This window comes from Solanum lycopersicum, chromosome 8, assembly GCF_036512215.1.
Source record: "Solanum lycopersicum chromosome 8, SLM_r2.1".
Taxonomy (NCBI): Eukaryota; Viridiplantae; Streptophyta; class Magnoliopsida; order Solanales; family Solanaceae; genus Solanum; species Solanum lycopersicum.
Window position 1 is genome coordinate 64702529 of NC_090807.1, and position 21367 is coordinate 64723895.

The window sequence follows — 21367 nt, forward strand, 5'->3', positions numbered from 1 at the left end:
ATTTTAAATGCAATGTTATTTTGAATGTTACTTGCCATATTATTTAAATTTATTACTAGATAATAACAAAAAAAATCATTTTATGTAACGATCAATTCAATGTGATTATATCATTACTTTAATTTTTTTTTCATTTTATCTTTATTTGTTATTTAAGTATTTTATCATTTACACTATTTTCTGTGATTTTATTTCGTACATTATTTTCTTCTGAATTTATCATCAAATTATAACAACAAACAAAGACATGATCCATAATATATATATACCGCATTAAAAAATAATACAAGACAATACCTAATGAAATAATATGTAATAACTATTCAAATAAAATATAATATGTTATTAAATTCGTAACAAATAAAAGTGAACAAACGGTGAATATCATTAACCTTATTGCCAAGTTTCAAACATGGAATGATGGAGTATTTTTTTTTTTTTTTTTACTTTTCCAATGCTTCTCGGAAGCTTGACCGTTGAAAACAATCCTATACAGTACCAACTTTTCATCATCATTTTGTCCCCCTTTGCTTCATCTTCAAACTATTTTTTTTTTCTCTATATAAATCCCTTCAACATTAACCACTAAACTACAATTACAAGCTTAATTTCTCTGCTATCACAGAACAAAACAAATCTTTTCTTGTTACACAAGCAAATCTAATTAATCATGCAAAACAGTAGTTCATCTTCATCACTCGGTCCTGGTGGTCTAGACTTAACCCAAGCTTTCTTCAAGTCAATTTCCAATGCTGCCCCTCCTTCACCCACAAAACGCCACACCAAAATCTCCGTCATCGGCGTCGGAAACGTCGGTATGGCAATTGCACAAACAATCCTAACACAAGACCTAGTCGACGAGCTTGCACTCGTCGACGCAAAATCCGACAAGCTCCGAGGAGAAATGCTGGATCTTCAGCACGCGGCAGCGTTTCTGCCGCGTACGAAGATCCACGCATCGATTGATTACTCGGTTACTGCCGGGTCGGATCTTTGTATTGTAACTGCAGGTGCCCGACAGAATCCGGGGGAGAGTAGGTTGAATTTGTTGCAGAGAAATATGGCTCTGTTTAGGAGTATTATTCCGCCGTTGGTGAAGTATTCGCCGGAGACTACGCTTCTAGTAGTTTCGAATCCGGTGGATGTGCTGACGTATGTTGCTTGGAAATTGTCTGGGTTTCCGGCGAATCGGGTTATCGGGTCGGGAACGAATTTGGATTCTTCTAGATTTCGGTTTTTGATTGCGGATCATCTTGATGTTAATGCCCAAGATGTCCAGGTTAGTGCTTCATTCTCCAACTATTTAATTTAAATTTCTATTTTTGTTTTCACATTAAGAAACTAAAAAGACTTTTGAATTTGGTATTTTTAAACTAAAAATGTAATATAATGCGTCTAAATGTCTATTGAATATTGTGTCTTCAATATGTCATACAATGTTGGAAGTGAAAAATTACTGTAAATATAAAAAGGGACATTCCTATATGAAAATAATATAAGAAGATGCTTTTTTAGAGTTAATTTTCCTAATTTTGATAAATAAATTAGATTAGATTGGATCAATTTAATATTTTAAAATAAATATTAAAATTATACAAAAGTACTACAAATTGAAATGTTTGAATATATACTCTCTCAGATTAGAAAAGAATGACCTCATTTTTTTTTTATTTTTTTTGTATTCAAATAGATGGATTAATTAACAAGATACTTTATTTGTCTCAAAATAAGTGTCATCTTAACTTGTTTCACGTCTATCAAGAAAATTAGAGTAAATAAAAGATATCCGATTTTAGTAAAGAGACACATTTTTGGATGGAGGGAGTGAGGGAGTAAACAAGACACTTACATTGAAATGGAAGGAATTCTATTTCCCAAGTACATGAAGGGAGAAAAACTCCTATTTTTCGAGTTCGATAGATAGAAATAAGCTAACACATTATAACAACAACATATCTAATATAGTAATTAAAATTTGTTTTTCCGTTGAATTTAAAATACTATTAATAATAAATACTATCTAATTAGAAATTTACAAAGTATTTGAATCGAATTTAACATCCGATTAATACCCTAAGTTCTGTGTGTATTGTTTATGTGAAAGTAGTATACTTGTGTGATATATTTATATATTTGTAGGCATACATTGTTGGAGAGCATGGTGATAGCTCAGTGGCACTTTGGTCAGGCATTAGTGTAGGAGGTGTACCAGTCCTCAGTTTCCTTGAGAGGCAACAAATTGCTTTGGAAAAAGAGACGCTGGAAAAAATCCACCAAGAAGTTGTGCACAGTGCATATGAAGTGATTAGTCTGAAAGGTTACACATCATGGGCAATTGGCTACTCTGTTGCTAACTTGGCTCGAACAATCCTTCGCGATCAAAGAAGGATTCACCCTGTTTCGGTTCTTGCAAAAGGGTTCTATGGCATTGATGGTGGCGATGTGTTCTTGAGCTTGCCTGCACAGCTTGGTAGAAGTGGAGTTTTGGGCGTGACGAATGTGCATCTTACTGATGAAGAAATTGAACAGCTTAGGAATTCAGCTAAGACTATTTTGGAAGTGCAGAGTCAGTTGGGAATTTGAAAAAAATAGTACTACTAGAGTCTAGAAACTGTTCATTTACCAATGTTACTATACTACTACTATATGTTGTTTCTTATTATACAGTTTGTTGAATTTTGTTTACGAAAAAAATAGTGAGTAGCACAAGTGTTGTAGCAATTGGTCATAGGACATATTGGCTGCTTGCTAGTGTGCTCCGTGGTGCTAACTTTGAAATAAATTGTAACACAACTTTTTATGTCCTTATAAAGAAATTTAATTTTATTATACTCCAATTTCAATATACTTGTGAAACGACAATAGTTAAGTAATTTTTCTGTTACAAAATAAAGTTAAGTGAATTTATGAGATAATTATCATTTGTTAAACTACTTTTATTACAAAATTAAATCGGATGACTTTTTGAGAATATAGTTATTAGCTGATCAGTGATCTCGTTCGAATAATCATCTGTATACTTTGAACAATTTGTTATGATTCAAGTTACTTTTAAATGTTCTTAGCAGAAGCAATTTGCTCTAGTTAAAGTGAAGGAATTAAGATAAATGCATCCTATGGGAGTTTCATCATTTGTATTACTAATAAGAATTAAAAAAAACCAATTTTAGTAAGATTTTTTTTTTCAATTATTGATTGAATAAATTGAAGCAACTCTTTCAATGTTTTGGGTATGTGAGATGAATAACGAAATCATATAAACATATTTATCGTAATATAGTTTTTTTTTCTAACATTTCCAGCTTTAGGAGGACGCTTTTGTGTACACTAATAAACTTTGGTGCTTTTAATGGAATTTACACTAAAACTAGGACCGAAATACAAAAATGGAGAAATTACCAAACGATGTCGTTTTGGTTCATTGCCTTAAGCTATGGAAAGGGCAGTTCAGTAACGCAATCTCTACTAGGGAAAAAAATTGAACTGAATCACAAATCGTTGAATTCCGAAGAACTGTCGGCGAGATACGAACGATTCCGATCATCGGAAAATGGCCGGAAGATTGAGTAATGTAGCTACTCGCATAATGGGCGGAAACGGTGTTGTCGCCCGCTCCCTCGCATCCTCTCTTCGAACACGCGCCGGCATGGGCCTTCCCGTCGGAAAACATATCGTACCTGATAAGCCGGTAGTGACTATAGTATAAATACATACAGTACTTATACTTTTTATGTTTCATTTTGTTTTTTTTAGTTTGATTGGCAAACCCTAATTTAGTGTTGATGTTTTTTCGTTATGATTGTAGCTTCATGTGAATGATGAACTTACATGGGACAACGGTACTCCTTTTCCCGAGCCTTGTATCGATCGGATAGCTGATACCGTTGGAAAGGTTGGATATTTTGTTCTAATTTAAGATTTGTTTTTAAATCACCAATTCATTTGCTACCGTTTACAATTTTTCATTTTTAGTCAAATTAGTTTTAATGTGTATTGGAGATTTACTTGCTGATGTTGGAAAGGTTTGATATTCTGATTAGGATCCCTATTTGAAACCCATGTTTATTCTTTTTATAATTTTTATTTTTGATAGTATATCAAATCATTAAGATTTTATATCTGTTGGAAAGGCTGGATTTTTGGCTCAAGATTTGTATACGAATCCCCAATTCATTGTTTCACCCTTTAGTTTGTTAATAAAAGTAATTATAGTCTGGAATTGGAGACTTCTATATGTGAAATCTTAGGATTTTGTATCTGTTGGTAAGGGGATTAGTATTTGAATCATCTTCATGGCTTTACCGTTCACGATTTCAAGTTTTTCATTTTTGCTAGTCAAGTTATTTATATAAGATAATTGAAGATTCTTGAACTGCTTTTAATGTCAGTATGAAGCATTGGCTTGGTTGTGCGGTGGGTTGAGTTGTTTTGTGGGGATTGGACTGTTAGCTGTTTGGAATGATAAAGCCTCCAAAATCCCATTTGTAAGTCTGCATTATTGTATTCCAATTCTGTTTTTCCTTTTTAGTGTGAAACAGTTATGCTTTTTTCTTTTTTGAATAGAATCAGTTATGCTTTTTTGACATACTTATCAGAAAAATAATGTTATGCTTTGATGACATTACTGTAGTACTGTACCATGTTGTCCAGATGCGAGTTGCATTTTTGTTGCGTGTGTTTTTACTATGGGTGGACTTGTATCTTGTTTACTGTGTCAATTTGTGGTAAAGTTACTTTAAGCTGTTTGTTGATCTTCGTGTTGGACGAATACTAAAGAACTCTTTTTTTTGTTGACTAAAGGGTAACTTTACTATAGAACTCTATTGCGGCTGTGGTTTCTTCATTCTGTGTCTAAATGACCAGCATCACGTGGATTATATTAGAGTTTGTTATGTGATCTTCTCCTTATAGGCTGGGAAATGATCTGTTGAAATATTATGGTACTATGACAGAATGATGTGATGCTAGGATCGAAAACCTAGTAAAGAGTATTACTTTTTCTTGGTCAAAGTATCCACATACTTTATTTTGCCAAACTTGAAAAATGCGTAGTCCCGAACTACCTCATCAGAGCATCTGCCTGATTCTCCGGTCCCTAACCCTGTCAATTCTTCTGTGCTCCCTCCTGGTGCACATGCACCTTCAGCTGAACCATCAGTGAAGAGGAGGATCGCCGGAGGTTTTACCACCTATAGTCAATCCAGTAATCTACCACTAGTTATAATGCCTTTTGTTATTTCTTAAAAAGAAAAGGCCGTCTCCAGTAGGCTGGTGAAAATATCTGTGGTGTAGTACTTAAAGTATCTGTAGAGATAGTATCTTCATTTGCTCTATGCACCACCTTAACAATTTTTTCTTTTCTTAACCTAAATTACTTCCTATTTCTGGGGCTGCAAGGACTAGTACCTTGTGGTTTGGATTCTTCACCTGAAGTTGTTCAATTAGAGCTTCCTATCCTACATTTTTTTTCCATGGCAATTTTCCTTATTGCTCCTTCTTTCATGTTTGGTATGAAGAAAAATGTTTTCGGAAAACATTTTCCTATTCTCTCTTGTTTGGTAGTGCTAAATATTTAGAAAGATTTTTCCTAAAATTAGTAGATATACCTTGTACTGGTTCTATCACTTTTGTATTTTTCATCCTCTGGCTGCTGTTTTGGTGAAATCCCGTTTTCTTCATCAAAAAATTTCTGTTTACTCTGTTAGATCATTCGTTGAAGAAGCCTAAGTTTTTACTCAATCAAATATATTTTGTTTCCACGATGAAGTGCTAAAAGATGAGAAATGTTTGCTGAAGAATATATAAAGAGACGTCTTGCATCATATCCTATTTTGAATTTATATTGTGCAGTAAATTCAAGGCTAGATGCTCTTTATTAATACTAGTCATGAGCTAGCTTTAATGACATTATTGTTGTATTCATAAAGTTATTTGCTGTTGATTTTGATTTGCTAGGTAGCACAGAAAGAAGTTTCATTATCTTATCGTTTTAGAAAAAAAATCATTGTGTTACCTACCCTTGGGGGTGGCCCAATGGTTTGAGCTTGGGACTTTCATGTTGGAGGTCCAAGTTCGAAACCCCTTGCCAGCGAAAGGCCGAAAGCAAGGGGTTTGCCTTTTGGGTCGAGCTCGTCGCACTAGACTTGCCTAGTGCGGGTTATCTCTCCTATGTGGTTTGCGAGCTATTGCACAGGAGCGTGGGTTTTACCCTGTGCGCACCCAAAGGGTAGCGGCTGCGGGTTTCCCTTGTCATAAAAAAAATAAAAAAAATAAGAAGACAATGTGTTCAATATGTGTGCGTTTGTAGCATTGAAGAAAGTTCTATCCTGAAAACGATGAAGGGTCAAAAATACCAGTAACATATTGAAAATGACTTATAATTACCCTCCTTCTACTTATTGAACCAAAGTTGCACTTAGCATTAAATTTAAGCCTAAAATTGCTCCTCCTTGTAACGGAAGCAAGTATAGAAAATGTGGTCTTTTCAATGTGGCATCAATTTATTGGTCCATGTGTAGTTACTAGTTAGACCCAATCAATTTACCACCCGACCCATGAATCCAAACCTGTTCTAAAAAGACCCCCACAACATCCTCTTCATTCTCTCGATGACAAAGACTTAATCACCTTCCTGCCAGCATCATACCCATGGTAATATGAAAGAACACCAGCAATGCCACTCAAGTATTGAACTTCAGCAAGGTGGCCTAATCCTGATCTGGAATCAGTAATCTGTTTGATTACGTACTGCTGTATAACTAAATGCCTAAGTGCCTTCGATGCTGAAAGAGACAATGGCATTTTGGAAAGAACTACAACAAATCAAAAGTATCTCTTTTTTTCCCACTCTTCTGATGCAATTACAATTGAAGGCAGAACCATTGGGATGCCTTCATACTTCATAGTGACAAAATATCAAAATATCTTATATGATGTATGAATTCTTGACCTGATGAAGGTATAATGCAGTTGAATATAAAATAGGAAAAAAGAACAAAAAATCTTGAAGGTGGATTTGTAACAAAATCCTAATTGAAGAAAACGACAAAGAAGAAGAATGTACCTGTGGATAATTTAATTGAGAAATTTAGGCAGAGAAACGAAGAAAGAGGGGAGGTTCCATCTGTGAATATAAAGATTTTGGAAGCAAAACAAATTATAGAAAGCCATAGGAGGTATTAATAATTTATTTATTTGTCATTATTTCTGAGTATACAGATTTCAAAGAGTTTTTTGATATGCATCATCTTGTTCTGAGGCGAATGAAGAGGATGAAGTTGTGGGGGTCTTTTAAAACATGTTTGGATTAAGGGGTTAGGTTGTGAATGAATTGGGTCTAATTATATGTGGATCAACAAATCGATACCTCATATTTAATTAAAATTTTCATATTTTCCACATCAGTTCCGTTAAAAAGAGGGGTGATTAGGCTTAAATATAACGTCAAAGGCAATTTTGGTTCAATAGGTGGAAGGAGGTTAATTTTAAGCCATATTCAATATGCCAAGGACATCTTTGACCCTTTCCTGTTCTAAAAGATAAAGGTGAGAGCGTTTAGAATTAAGGAAGAGACCAAACTGTTTCACTCACCTAGTGTGATGAAGCAGAAATTTTAGATTCTATTATTTTTGGGCACGGCAACTCACTTTTTGTCAATGAGGTTATGGTAATCTACAATGGATACCAGTTGTTGCTGACCTGTTGTGCTTATCACATAAGCTTTTCATTCAAGTGATTAAAATGGTTTCAGAAGTCATTATTTCAGAGTGAAGGATGTGAACTAGAGTTCCTTTCTTTGGGATCTGAATCCTTAATCATTTCAACAACATGGACTTCTCTTGTCTTTTATTTAGAGCAGCTGATGATTTGACACTACACTCGCTAGCTAGTTCCACAGGCTGTACTAGAAGTGTATGATACTGTCTAGATGTTTCAAAGGCTGTATCGTAGTGATTGTCTGTAACATACTTGATTGTATTTATCATTTGTTTATTTCCAAATCACCTGGGCGGGATTGTCGTTCGAGATTGTTCTTTAAAGCTGTAGTAGTTGCAAGAGAAGCATTTTAGAGAGGTAGAAATGACTTCCACCTTACTAGTGGGGAAAAGTCATTGGATCCACCCCCTACTTCCTTTGAGGGTAATGGGAAATGGGCACGGGTAAGACACTTTCCCTCCTTGCAAGGTGCAATTAGAGCTGGCTTTCAGTGAGTAATGCTCACCTTTACCACAATCACTACTTCTGAGCAATCCAATTATCAAATATAAATACCCTAGTGATTACATACTCTGTCAACCTGCATTTGATCATCATACAGCTTGTGCTTTGAATTTTCCCATTTTGATTGACTAACCTTTTCTGTTTTTGGTATGCGCAGACACCAAAGGTCTATCCATATGACAACTTAAGAGTGGAGCTCGGAGGAGAACCTTGAGCTTGAATCTAGTTGCAGTTTGAATCCACAAATGTGTTTCCTGCTTTTCTTCTAATGTATAATCAACTATAAGGCTTGAAACAGCGCAAAATAAATCTTGGTTCCGACGCTGCAACCGACAAACTTACATTACTTTGCTTTTGTCGCTTTTCTGCTGAATCTTTTCATATTCTGAGAGTTTGATTTGGGTTAGTCATATACTATAAGGTTAGTAGATTGACTGTCTTTTTGAGATCAAACAATTATTTCTGAAATTGATGCTTTTCCATGGTTATTACGATGAAATCTTTTCTTCACGTCTTGTTTTTGACTAATTCATGTACTATGTTCAAATTAATTACATGAAATGTGGTACTCGAAATGTCATTATAAATCAAAAGGGAGACTGAGAATCATCGTTATAATAAATTCGGAGGGTAGAATGTTACAGAGATTTTAGTGATAGTTATACACCTTTCTTTTACTTTGTTACATTTTTCTTTTCGAAAGTCAAACTACATGACAAGCATTTCTAAATATATAATTTTCTTATACGTTTGGATTTCAAGTTGGGTGTTCTTGGAATATTTTAGAATTTCTAACTTCGTCAAATTATTTTTCTAGTAAACAATGCCTTATCACTCTTAACCCTTTCACCGACTTCAGTGGAAAGTACAAGCTGCTGTCACGAGTTAGGGGCAGATGCAACTTGGTCGATATTGAATTTATACTAATTCAATATTTTTAGCGCTAATTATAGATGTTTTTTTATTTTTGGACTATACTATCTATAGTTGGTAGTCTCATGCCTCATTAACTTGTCACATCCAAAGTAAACCGTTTTAAGTCTTTACAAAATCTTAGATATTTCCTTGATTGAGCTTACTCAAAATTTCATAAACCACACAAAGTAGTACCATCTAATAATTAGGGTACAAAAGTCTAGTCAATGCATTAATTTGTTTTTACTAGAAAAATATATATTAAAAAGATTTTTATTCCGCGTTAAATTTTAACGCATTGTTGCAACTTGGGTGAATGTGTGGTTTTTCTTCCCCCTTGTTAAGGGCTACCACCTTTAGCACATAGTCAATGAAATTGAAAGCACATCCCTTGATTAGTGTCAATGTGAAATACACATAATTGGATTTTCAATTTTGTTTCCTTCATTTTTCTTTATCTACTAGGAAAATCGATCTGGAGCCAATCTTTTGAAATAACGATAACTTTTCAAACTAGAGAATGATCGGCCTATTTTTTTTTTTTTTTTATATATATATATATATATATATCCTTCTCCACTTAAATATTATAGACTTAAATTTGTTCGACTTTTTTTTTTATCCTTTCTATAGAGTCATAGCGATATTTGGAGGTAAAAAGATGTGACTTAAAATACAGGGTCAAAACTATACAGAGCTAATCTCTTTAAAAAAAATAGGCCATTGTGAAAAATTTGTTAAAAAAATACTTTTAACGTTGAAATACCATAGTCATAAATTTCAAACTTAAATAAGCGAAAAATATAGGACGATTGTAATCAATAATCCAAGATATTGGTGATGGAATTTCACTACTAAATTTGTAATCAAAGAATGGCTATTTTTTGAATTATACCTAGATGCTAATCCTCCAATATATGTCAATTGAGCTAATCTATAGAGGTTGTTTGCTTCGTATTTTTATTTTAGAACTATATTTTTTTTTAAAAAAAACATGAGATCATCAAACTATTAGCTCCTAATACGTGATTAAATGATTTCTTTAAACTTGTATTTAGACATTTATTATCTCTCATAATACGTACTTTAAATATTAAATAAACATGGTTTTGGACTTTTGAGTCACGGGTTTAAGAATTATTGCTAGAAATAGTACTTTTTTTTACAACTTTTTTTTTTTTTTGAATATTTAAATGTAAACCACATGTATTCACTATTTGTTGGTTTTCATGCATAATTAAGATACCTCAATACGTGTCTAGAAGTTCATCAAAAGTGGCATTTATATCTTTTTTGTCCTTTTTATATATCTGATTGATAGGAATTTGGAGATTTACAATATACGACAATTATTAATTATATACATAAAATGATCCTATTTAATTTGATTGAAAATGAAGTCTATAGTTATCCGATCCACGATTTGATTTTAGTAATGGGGTCAAATATTTTTGGCCTTTTGTTTTTATTTTTCTTTTATATAATTTGAGCACCATTAGCCGACTTAAAAAAAACAACATTGCAACTTATTTCATGGGGAGTAGACTTTGTGCTTAACCTATAATTTTTTTTAAGAAAAAACAATATATGTACGAAGGTATTCTAAATTAAAAGAATTTCTATCGCTTTAAAATTGATTGAATTGTATAAATACTAAAAAGGGTACCAAAATAAATTCTTTTTTTTTATCATAAAGATGTTGATACGATATATAAGGGCCACTATTACAAAAAGCATAGATATATTCAATGTATTGGACGATTAGCATTTATTCAAGATGAATTCAATATTTTTGATATGATAAACATAATGTATGTGTATATAAATATTGGATTATTAATTTATAAGAGTAAAAATATGCTAAAAATAGTAAACACTGAACCCACAAAAATTATTCGTGATATCATCACTTCATAAATGCGTGATATTTAGTCTTTATATGTTATCAAGCTCATAAGATTATAATCATAAAGAGAATAAGACAAGAGAAGTAGATAGAAGAAGGGAATTTTCTTCTTATTCAAGTGTATGTAAGTTTCATTTGTATCTCCTACAATAGTGAATGAACAATCCTATTTATAGAACGAGAAATCACTCCAAAAGTCACCATATTAAGTATCATAATAAATAGATACGTTCTTATCCAAAAAGGTTATGAACCTAGTGAATATGGGTGGTTGTTCATGTACCAACTTTATAGACTATCCACTCATTCAATGAATTTATAACAGAATATTAATTATTAGCGCTGTTTTTGGAGCTATTATTTTTTATGTTTAGCTTTAGCGTTTAGGTAATAAATTGTACTAATTTTAGTGTATAAATAAACATATGTATTAATTTAGTAGCATTATGGTCAGTACGTAATTAACGGTAAAGATATTATATGCCTATGCGCATCAAAACGTACACATTTTTTCCCTTTCTTCTTTCTAATTATAATTATATGAATGGTCATTAAATTATGTGAAGTTAGGGGTTTAACTTTATTCTTGATTAACTATAGAAGGTAAGAAATGATGAAAATCATATATAAAGTCTACGCAAAAAAAAAAAAAAATCTTTTCAATTTATGTGTGGTTTTTGGTTAAAGACACTTATAAGTTATAGTCTTAAATATGACATGTTATTTTTACCGCTAATATAAAGGCACACTAATAAAAGTTTAAGAAAAAAGTGAAATATACGAAGAATTTTCAAAATTTATAATTTTTTTTTTGATTTAGACGCTTAAAATAAAGTTTGTTTTGATTAGATCTCAAAGTGTAATAAAATATTTTTATTAAACCTTTTTGACTCAAATATAAGAAATATTTCTATACATATTACGTGAATAAGTTTTTAGCCTCAATTAAAACAAAGTCTAAGCTCTTACTACTTGTATGAATAGATTTAAGGAAGGTGACATATTTGATCAATGGCCATTACATAAAACAAATTGTTTACAACAATGTATTTCTTTTTTTTGATCCAATGCTTTCCGTTGGTCAACAACCAATCAAATTTATACTTCTTTACTATTCGTACAGAGAAGTTGAAAGAATTCAGTCTTTCTTTATTTTAGAAGAAGCAGAGCGAATGAACCAAATCAAATGATTGTTATATTCAAATTGAGATATAAGGAGGCCATAGAAATACAAATAAAATCTTTGTATTCCCAGATCGATCTCACTTAATAAAATTATACTAATACAATTTATTTATGTAATGAGCAATTGAGAATACACAAAATCTTTTCAAAAATTTGAGCTAAAAACATCTAACACAAAGACTTTATCACGAGATTCAGATCTTGATACACAGGTCCAACATGTACAGAGGTTGATGTTCAAATCATTAAGCAAAATAATGCAAGTCCCATGTGAAAATAGAAGGATAAATGTTTATTCTAATTCAAGAAATAAATAATAAAATGATAAACGAAATCCACAAAATTCCAAAGTTTAAAATTCACAATGTTCTTTCTTTTACTTTTTCCGCTTGATACTTATATTTGTATTAAAAGTCGACCAAATTTAAATCTATATATAGCAAAATTCATTTCTTGAAGAGGCACTATTTTCTATCTCGAGACTCACATCCAAATTTTTTTTATTTGTGTTGAAGAAATATCAATTACTATTTCATCACGATTTATGTTAGTATAATAATCTGATCTAAAGTACTTATATTGCTAGAGACTTTTCTTAAAAAATATTTCGATCAATGTTCAATATCCACGTTGAAGTCCGACCAGATGAATATCTTATATTCTCTTACCATTATTATGCAATACCCCCACATCACATGGGCCACTCAATTTTCTCCATTAAAATATTCCCCAAAACTTGACAAAAAATAGCCCAAAAAGATCCATCATTTCCATCTATAAATACCCTCTCATTTCATAATTCCAAACACCAAACAAACACCATTTTTCACAATTGTTGAGAGAGTTAAATTTCTTTAACTTTCAAAAAATGGCCAAGTTTGGTGCAACCTCAATTGCCCTAGTTCTCACATTGAACATTCTTTTCTTCACTATGGTTAGTTCCACTTATATCCCATGTCCACCACCCCCACACCACAAACACCACCCCAAACCCCACCCTACCCCTACCCCCTCCACCCCTTCCACCCCCTCCACCCCATCATCAAAGGGAAAGTGCCCAAAGGACACACTAAAGCTAAATGCTTGTGCCAATTTGCTAAATGACTTAGTGCACCTTGTTATTGGAAGTAGCCCAGCCAAGACTAAATGTTGCTCTTTAATTCATGGACTTGCTGATCTTGATGCTGCTGTTTGCCTTTGCACTGCCCTTAAAGCTAATCTATTGGGAATTAACCTAAATGTTCCACTTTCACTAAGCTTGTTACTCAACAACTGTGGCAAATATGTCCCTAAGGACTTCCAATGTTAATTTATTATGCTATAGACAAATTTCTCCATTTTGCAAAAAAAAAAAAAAAAATCCACTTTCATATAGTGTATTTTGTTTCTTTTTGTTTGAGTGTGTGTGTGTGTGTGTTTGGTGTTTTGTATGCTTATATATTTGTTTATTTTCAAAGGAGTTACTATATGTGATTGGTTAGATGGAAGGCAATAGTGTTGGTTTTCTTTTGTTGTATGATTCCATTTTAATCATGAGTGATAAATGAAATATATTTGTGGAGTTTATATACGATGATGCATTTTTTATTTTTAAGCTTATAGTATAAGAAAATATTTATAATATAAGTCTATTAGGTCACACATAATATATATGGTAAATAGAGAGATACGTGATCTTGAAAATAAGATAAAAATACATATGTTATACCAAATAAAAATAATCATATAGCGTAAACTATTCATTAATTATATCATTGACGTATGTTAGTTAAACTCTTGATATGACAAAATATGATTGATTAATAAATTAAGTATTTATTTATAAAGTTTGAATTGAAATTATTAAATTTTATCGAAATCATAACTATTACGAGAGCTCATATATTTTTCTAGAAGTTTGAGGGTCAAGGAAAACGATTACAAGGTAGAAATTAAATTTTGACTAAAAAATTAAAAATTTTAATACTAACATCAATGAAAATACGAAAATTCTGACCATAAAAGACTTAATTTGAAAAGACAATTGCGTCTTAATTTCCTCTATATATTCCAATGCAAAAACAGCTCAAAATTCAAAACTAATTACATTATGGATATTATTTATTAATTTAAATTTACATCGAACATTCTATAATAAATACTAAAGTATTCTCTATCAATAACAAAACTTATTCATCGAAAAATTTGTATATACCAGTTTCTTATTGCGTTTTTTTTATATATATCTCGTCAAATTCATTTTTTTATAAAAAGAAACTATTTTAGAGTAGTTTTTATTTGAGTCCACTTATTAGTACTTTTGGTTTTGCGACTACTTTTTATCAAAAAGTACTTTATATTTTTCAAGAATCTGATCCAAATATCTGATTAAAAATACGTACATTTCATCGATATTTTACCTCTTAATAAGTCTATTGCTAGGAAGTCATAAACTTTCTCAACCTGTTTTCTATCTTAATTATCGTTACGCTATTATATCATCGTTCGAGTTTTACCAGATCTCAAATTATCTTATGAATATAATTATTGTTTTTTTTTAAAAAAAAAAATCATAGTGAATATCCTGCAAATTGTTTAGATAATTTTTTAAAAAAAAAATGTACTCCATGTATGTTCAATTTATCTTCATGTTTTGTGGAAATGACACATGGATGGTAAAGGAAACCACAATTTTAAGTAAGTTCTAGATTTAAACACACTTACACAAAATGTTTGTTAGTATATATATATATATATTAACATATTATATAGGACCACAATTTAGTATTGTGAAACTTTTGTCGATCTATAACGTTACATGACAATTTTAATTAATGCTCTATAACATAAAATAGTTGTTATGGAAGGCAATAAAAGTTAGAGATATATCGTCAATGTAAAGAATTTTTATAATATCATATCACGTTTATTTATTATAACAATTTTGTTAATTTTATTGTCAAGATTATAAATTTCACAATTTTTAAGAGATTGATATATAAATATCTTTATACGGTCTAAAGAATTTTTATAATATCATGTCACGTTTATTTATTATAACAATTTTTTTAAATTTTGTTGTCAAGATTATAAATTTCACAATTTTTAAGAGATTGATATATAAATATCTTTATACGGTCTAAAGAATTTTTATAATATCATATCACGTTTATTTATTATAACAATTTTTTTAAATTTTGTTGTCAAGATTATAAATTTCACAATTTTTAAGAGATTGATATATAAATATCTTTATACGGTCTAATAACTTTTTGGTCCCTCAATTATTTGATAAATTCTAATTTAGTCTTGTGATATTTGAGGAAATACTCTTAATTCTTAATTAAGTAAAAAATGTGCACTTTTGATCTTTTTGTTTGTGAAATATTCAAAAATTTATCATAATTATGAACAATTGCACCACTTAATTGTTCATGCATATGTTATGTTAGGTTTTTACTATAACTTTATAAATGATGGTAATATAATTCTAATTATAAAAAATATCTAAATATACATATTTCCTTCATTAAGGGACTAAAACATACATTTTAACTTAATTGAAGATAAAATTATTATATCACAAAAATTAAAATTAAGGGTTCAAAAATATTACAGTTGATTCTCTTTACACTAACAGTGTATATAAATTAAATTCAGATGAAATTAGAGGGACATGATGCTGAGAGATGGACTAATTAATTAAGTGAAAATTTGAAAGTTTAATTAAATTCCAAAAAATTAAGAACACAAAAACAAATTCTTGATGACAAAAAAGTCCATAAATGATGCCTCAAGCTTGTCGATTGATTAGGTTCACATGTGAAGTTTTGTCGATGATTAAATTATTTTTTGTATAGTAGTATCTTATTTTATAAGTAAACGCCAACCAAAACAGCCAAATTATGAAATTTACTATGCTAATTATTTCAAGCTGAGTACAGTATTTAGGTCGGCAAACCACGATAACAACAATAATATATCTAATGTAATTTTATCGATGAGTATAAGTAGATTTTATTTCTATCTTAAAAAAAAAACTGTTCATAAAAGATATTATATAGATCAACTACGATAATAAAGATATTATTTAACTACTGAATTCGTTTGTCGTTTTTTTAAAATCTTATCATAGTCATATGTGTTAGTACTCAATTTAATAAAGTGAATATACTCATCGAGATAAATGAAAACTAGTTTGAACTTTGATAATGTAACAAAAGGGTTACTATGATTATCTTCACTTTTACTCTTACAATTGATGTGTAGAGTAGGAAGCATAAAAAGGCTACATTTTACAATTAACAAAATTCATGAATAGGTAACAAAGAAATTGATATTTTCATTGTTGTGAATGAAATTGGGGTAATTGTTGTGACCTATGACTTGAATGATCGAGGTTGAAGGGTTGATAATGCACGCTAGGACTATCCGGAGTGATCAATGGATCCCCGGATCCTATACCTACATATTGTTGCACCACTAATGCTGAAGCTTTCATCGCGAAATCTGATGATGCTAAGAGATCTCCAATGGCACCTAGCTCAGGGCACTCACTCCAATCAGTTATCCCTGCTGTTAACGGGGAGCTAGTCCCTTGTCCTCTACCGACTATGAACAAGTCGTGTGAGTTATCTATTGACCTTATGGCTGCTACCGTCTCTTCTCCATGATTCACTATTCTTTCAATGTATACTATTGATCCATCGTTTCCTGTTTTTGTCCTGAATTCTGTTACATATTCCTCGTCTAGCTGTTTTTCCCTATCGCGTTCTGTTTCAACTGTTAGTACACTATAGTCATTCTTGTTGCTTGTTGAGTCTGATCTACTTGCTTCAGTGGTTGTTTCACCAGGGAGGAAACGCATAACTGTTAGGTTAAGGTTGGGGTGTTCACTCATTCTCCAAGCATAAGCTAATGCTTCGCGATCATCTGGTCCTCCAAAGAACAACACTGCAACATGGTGTGAAATTTGGTTCGCTGTTGATCTTGTTAAGCCTCTATCTACTAGTATCCCAACCGAGCAAGGTGCATTTGCTAATACATTCTGGTTAATTGTTCGGAATGATGTATTTGTAGTTTCTAGTCCACCATCAACCGTTTGTTGCTTGTGGAAAGGGATTATGATTAGTGCCACACGTTTCTCCTCAGCTAAAACACAAATGTCTTCATGCATAGTGGAGTAAGGGGAGATTGCAGTGAGAGGCTGCACGTAGACGCATCCTGCACTTTTCTCAAAGTTCTCAAATGCATTGATGATATGATCAGATTGAGCTTGTGTTCTGTTCATAGCTGGCCTTCCTATTTTACGCATGTTATGAACAATAAGCATTCCAGATGCGCGACCAGTAAGTTCTACAAGGTGTAGGACATATATACATAACGGTGATTTCTTCGTTGGACATGATGCTTCAAGTAGACTTATGATTGTTGGAACTGCTTTAGGTGTGTGGATGCTAACGAGCACTCGAAATTCCCTATCCAACTTTGTTATCTGAACTGTTCTTCTCTTATATGGGGTGAAATTTCTTGATGGTTTGTAGACTATTGTCACAATAGGAGTGATGATTGCAGTCATGCCAATTGCTACAATCACCATTATAGCAAAAGATTTTTCATCAAGAACCTGCATTTACATGTATGTATTTAGTACTCTCATTTTGAAAATTTGTGTTCTGGGACGGACTAAAAAGGAAAGTGTGTCACGTAAACTGAGACAGAGAGAGAGAGAGAGGGGTATATGTTGATTACCTTTTGGTCTTTACCAACATTGAGAACAATCATCTCAACAAGGCCTTTAGCATTCATGAGAAGACCAAGAGAAAGGCCTTCATAAAATGGCATTTTGTAATAGAGTGTTACAATGACAACACCTATAACTTTACCAGCACAAGCCAAGAATATAACAACACACAAAACTCCCCATGTTGCAACACTATCAATAGCAGAAATCTCTGTTTTGAGACCACTAATGGCGAAAAAAAGAGGTAACAAAAGGCCCGATACGAAGTCTTCTAGCCTTTCTACAAGTGTTAAACCAAGAGGACCACTAGGTATGATCAAGCCAAACACAAAAGCACCAAAAACAGAATGTGTTCCAATAACATCAGTTATGAATCCAGATATCATAACTCCTGTTAGAATGAGACATATGTTGAACTCACTAATCGATTCGCCTTCTGGAGTTTGACTTATTCTCCTTCCAATCAATGGCCTAATGACGAAAAAACAAACACAAATGAATGCAATACTTGATAGGATCACCCAAAGAGTAGCTATACTCATGTCTTTGTTCTCAGAAAAGGCGATTGCAAAAGCTAAGACAATCCATGCTAACATATCATTAATGAGTGAAGCAGACATGGCGATTCTCCCAATTTCAGAGTTGATAAGTTTGAGTTCCGCGAGGATTCTAGCAAGAACAGGAAATGAAGTAACAGAAAGCGCGAGGCCAAGGAAGAGAACGAAAGTTTCTTCTTTTGTGTTTTGTGACTTATCATGCAATAAGACGGAAAATGAACTTCCTATTATAAATGGCAATACCATCCCTGCTATAGCTATAAGCAATGATTTTTTACTATTTCGACGAAGAACAGCAATGTCCATTTCTACTCCTATTAGAAATAGGAAGTAAAGAAGACCAATATTTGCCATTGTTTCAAGTACCATAACACTTCTTTGAGGAAATATTGTATTAGCAAATGTGCTACTTCTCCCCAACACTGATGGACCCAAAATTACACCACCCTGCCATCATTTTTTGCACAAGATTAGTCTATGACCATAGTATATAATAACAACAATTATCCAATTCAATCCATTATGTTTAGCAGAAAGACGACTCATTTATATTGATATGATCATTGAATATCCATCCGGTCTAGCACGAAAGACGATTCATATGATCATTGATTATTTTATTACTATCCAAGAAAAAGATTATCTTGACCACTAACAAAAATACAATTGTAATTGGTCTAACAACCATTAAATTAGTGCGTTATAAAATGTATGATCTCTCAAATTGAACCATATTTCGTTTATTACTATATGCAATTTTACTTCTGCATTCTGCACGAAGTTTTTGAATTCATGACCTCTGATCATACGATAATAATTTTTACTGTTATGCCATAGCACCAAGGCGTTCCACTTATAAACCAATGTACATTGACAAATAATGAAAAACTTGAAATTGCAATCATATAGTTAAATCTTAGAAAGAATTGTATAAATCACTTACAAGAATCTCAGCAATAACACGAGGTTGACGAATAGGTTTCAAGATAAAAACTAGTAGTCGAGTGATGACAACCACCAATGTCAATTGCACAATAAAGAGTGGCAATGAATAATCAAGTGGATTATCACCTTGCCATATTCCACTCGTAGTGATCATCGTTGGTGCGTAACATACTATCGCATCATCGATTTTATTTTCCGCGTTCGTTATTATTATCTCTTCCGCCATATTGATCAAACGTGACTCAAAAATTATCGTACTTAATTAGGTTACAGGTTTAAATCACACGTATGATTTTTTTGTAGCCTTTTGAATTTTCTTATTAAAATTTCTAGCTCTGCTACGACATCTAACAATAATGATTGCCATGCAAGGATGTTTTCGAGTGCTTGTCAATTAGCTCAACAAGAAAGAGAAAAGTGAGAAAAACAGAAAATTGTTTAGGATAAATTTTTGAGGGAAAGAAAGTTGAATTTTTTAATTATATTCTTGGATTTGTTAGGCTAAGAAAGTAAACTTAAAAATATAGTAACTACAAAAATGGGAACAGTAGCAAATGTAAACCACAAAAATGCTTGAAAGTAGCAGGATTGTTGAAAGTGAGACTAACATTTAGTGACTCCAAAAAACTGTTATTTGGACTAATTAGGGAATAATTTAAATAACTAATGTGAAACTTTTGTTTAGACCCAACATGATATTGTCCAACAAGATATAAGTCATTAGTTATTTTATCCATAATTGTCAATTAATTAGTTCAAAACAAAGAATATGGTTGGTTAAGATGATCAGAGGCGAAGTTAGGTGGAGGTTTGTGGGCTCGGACGAATTCATTAGCTTTTTAATAGACCCTGTATTTTTACTAGAAATTTAAATAAATATATATGTATTATGTATCTTAACTTATCAATCCGATTCAGTTGTAAAGCAGTGACTATGAGATGCTCAAACTTTAATTTTGATTTCGCTTACGAAGATGATTGTTTGCGACAAATTTTAAACATATGGAAAATAAATAAACCATACAAATAAAATATGAAGAAACGTGATGTTATTCATTAAGATTGTGAGTACAAATCAGTTCCTCCCTTGATTCTACTCTCTAAGATGATTTGTCCATGATTCGAGGGCCGTTAGTGGCGTATTTCTCGAATTAGGATGGTTTATATTTGACCTCTCTATATGAATAATCCATCAATTTGTGGAGTATTCGAGATCTTGATCTCTTTGTGGATTTTTCGAGATGCCTTTTAAAGAAATTTAGTACCCCTTTATATAGGCATAAACTAGGATTTAGGGTTAAGTAGCTTACAAGAATCCTTATCTGAGTTGAACACAATTTATAAAATCTCAATTCAAATTAAACGCATCTTCTAGAGTCTTATAAAATTTCAATGTCTACGGTGATATTTAATTATGTGGATGGTGATTAATTATGAGAAGATAGGATATAAATAGTACTTTCTATACATCTTTTAATCAATTATATAAAAAGAGATGAAGGACCATTTTTCAACTAAATTGATGACAACTTTAGTAACATTAGAAAAAGATATTCCTGTAATGGATCAAGAGATTATGCATTGCCGATCTTTTCCTTTATTGATGATTGAGCTTACCAATCATTTCTTTGAGATGTAAGTTACCTCACTTTTTGCTCTTCGTGAATCGGTACGAAATTTGTGCTATAAAATATGATTTTCTCTTCGTTTATTAAATTAATTGATTGAAAAATGTATGATAAAAAATAAATTCACGCTAAAATAGTTCCATATGAAAACATACTCCTATTTTTCTTCTCATCAAATTGTATGCTAAAGTTATAAAAACTTGTATCGTGACTATGAATCAATGTCTTCAAACTTAAAATAAAATGTAAACAAACTAACAAATATATGTAATGTTTAAATTTATATATT

At 31.7% G+C, this 21367-nt stretch overlaps 4 protein-coding genes across 4 annotated transcripts; 3 read left to right on the forward strand and 1 right to left on the reverse strand.

Moving 5' to 3' along the window:
* Window positions 1-546: 546 nt before the first annotated feature.
* On the forward strand, window positions 547-2824 carry ldh1 (L-lactate dehydrogenase). The gene is made up of 2 exons (NM_001279336.1): window positions 547-1279; window positions 2140-2824. Exons 1-2 carry the CDS (start codon window positions 671-673, stop codon window positions 2581-2583), a joined length of 1053 nt encoding a protein of 350 aa, NP_001266265.1. The 5' UTR covers window positions 547-670; the 3' UTR covers window positions 2584-2824.
* Window positions 2825-3412: 588 nt separating this feature from the next.
* Window positions 3413-8719, forward strand: LOC101251706 (NADH dehydrogenase [ubiquinone] 1 beta subcomplex subunit 8, mitochondrial). Its single transcript, XM_004245705.4, has 4 exons — window positions 3413-3688; window positions 3806-3892; window positions 4389-4484; window positions 8378-8719. The coding sequence occupies exons 1-4, from the start codon at window positions 3551-3553 to the stop codon at window positions 8432-8434; spliced, it is 378 nt and encodes a 125-aa protein (XP_004245753.1). The 5' UTR covers window positions 3413-3550; the 3' UTR covers window positions 8435-8719.
* Window positions 8720-12885: 4166 nt separating this feature from the next.
* Window positions 12886-13796, forward strand: LOC101251407 (14 kDa proline-rich protein DC2.15-like). Its single transcript, XM_004245704.5, has one exon. It carries the CDS (start codon window positions 13095-13097, stop codon window positions 13533-13535), a length of 441 nt encoding a protein of 146 aa, XP_004245752.1. The 5' UTR covers window positions 12886-13094; the 3' UTR covers window positions 13536-13796.
* A 2622-nt stretch (window positions 13797-16418) lies between these two features.
* Window positions 16419-19923, reverse strand: LOC101249198 (cation/H(+) antiporter 15). The gene is made up of 3 exons (XM_004246101.5): window positions 19449-19923; window positions 17957-18952; window positions 16419-17831 (listed from the first exon to the last, which is right to left on the reverse strand). The coding sequence occupies exons 1-3, from the start codon at window positions 19674-19676 to the stop codon at window positions 16548-16550; spliced, it is 2508 nt and encodes an 835-aa protein (XP_004246149.1). The 5' UTR covers window positions 19677-19923; the 3' UTR covers window positions 16419-16547.
* Between the last annotated feature and the right edge of the window lie 1444 nt (window positions 19924-21367).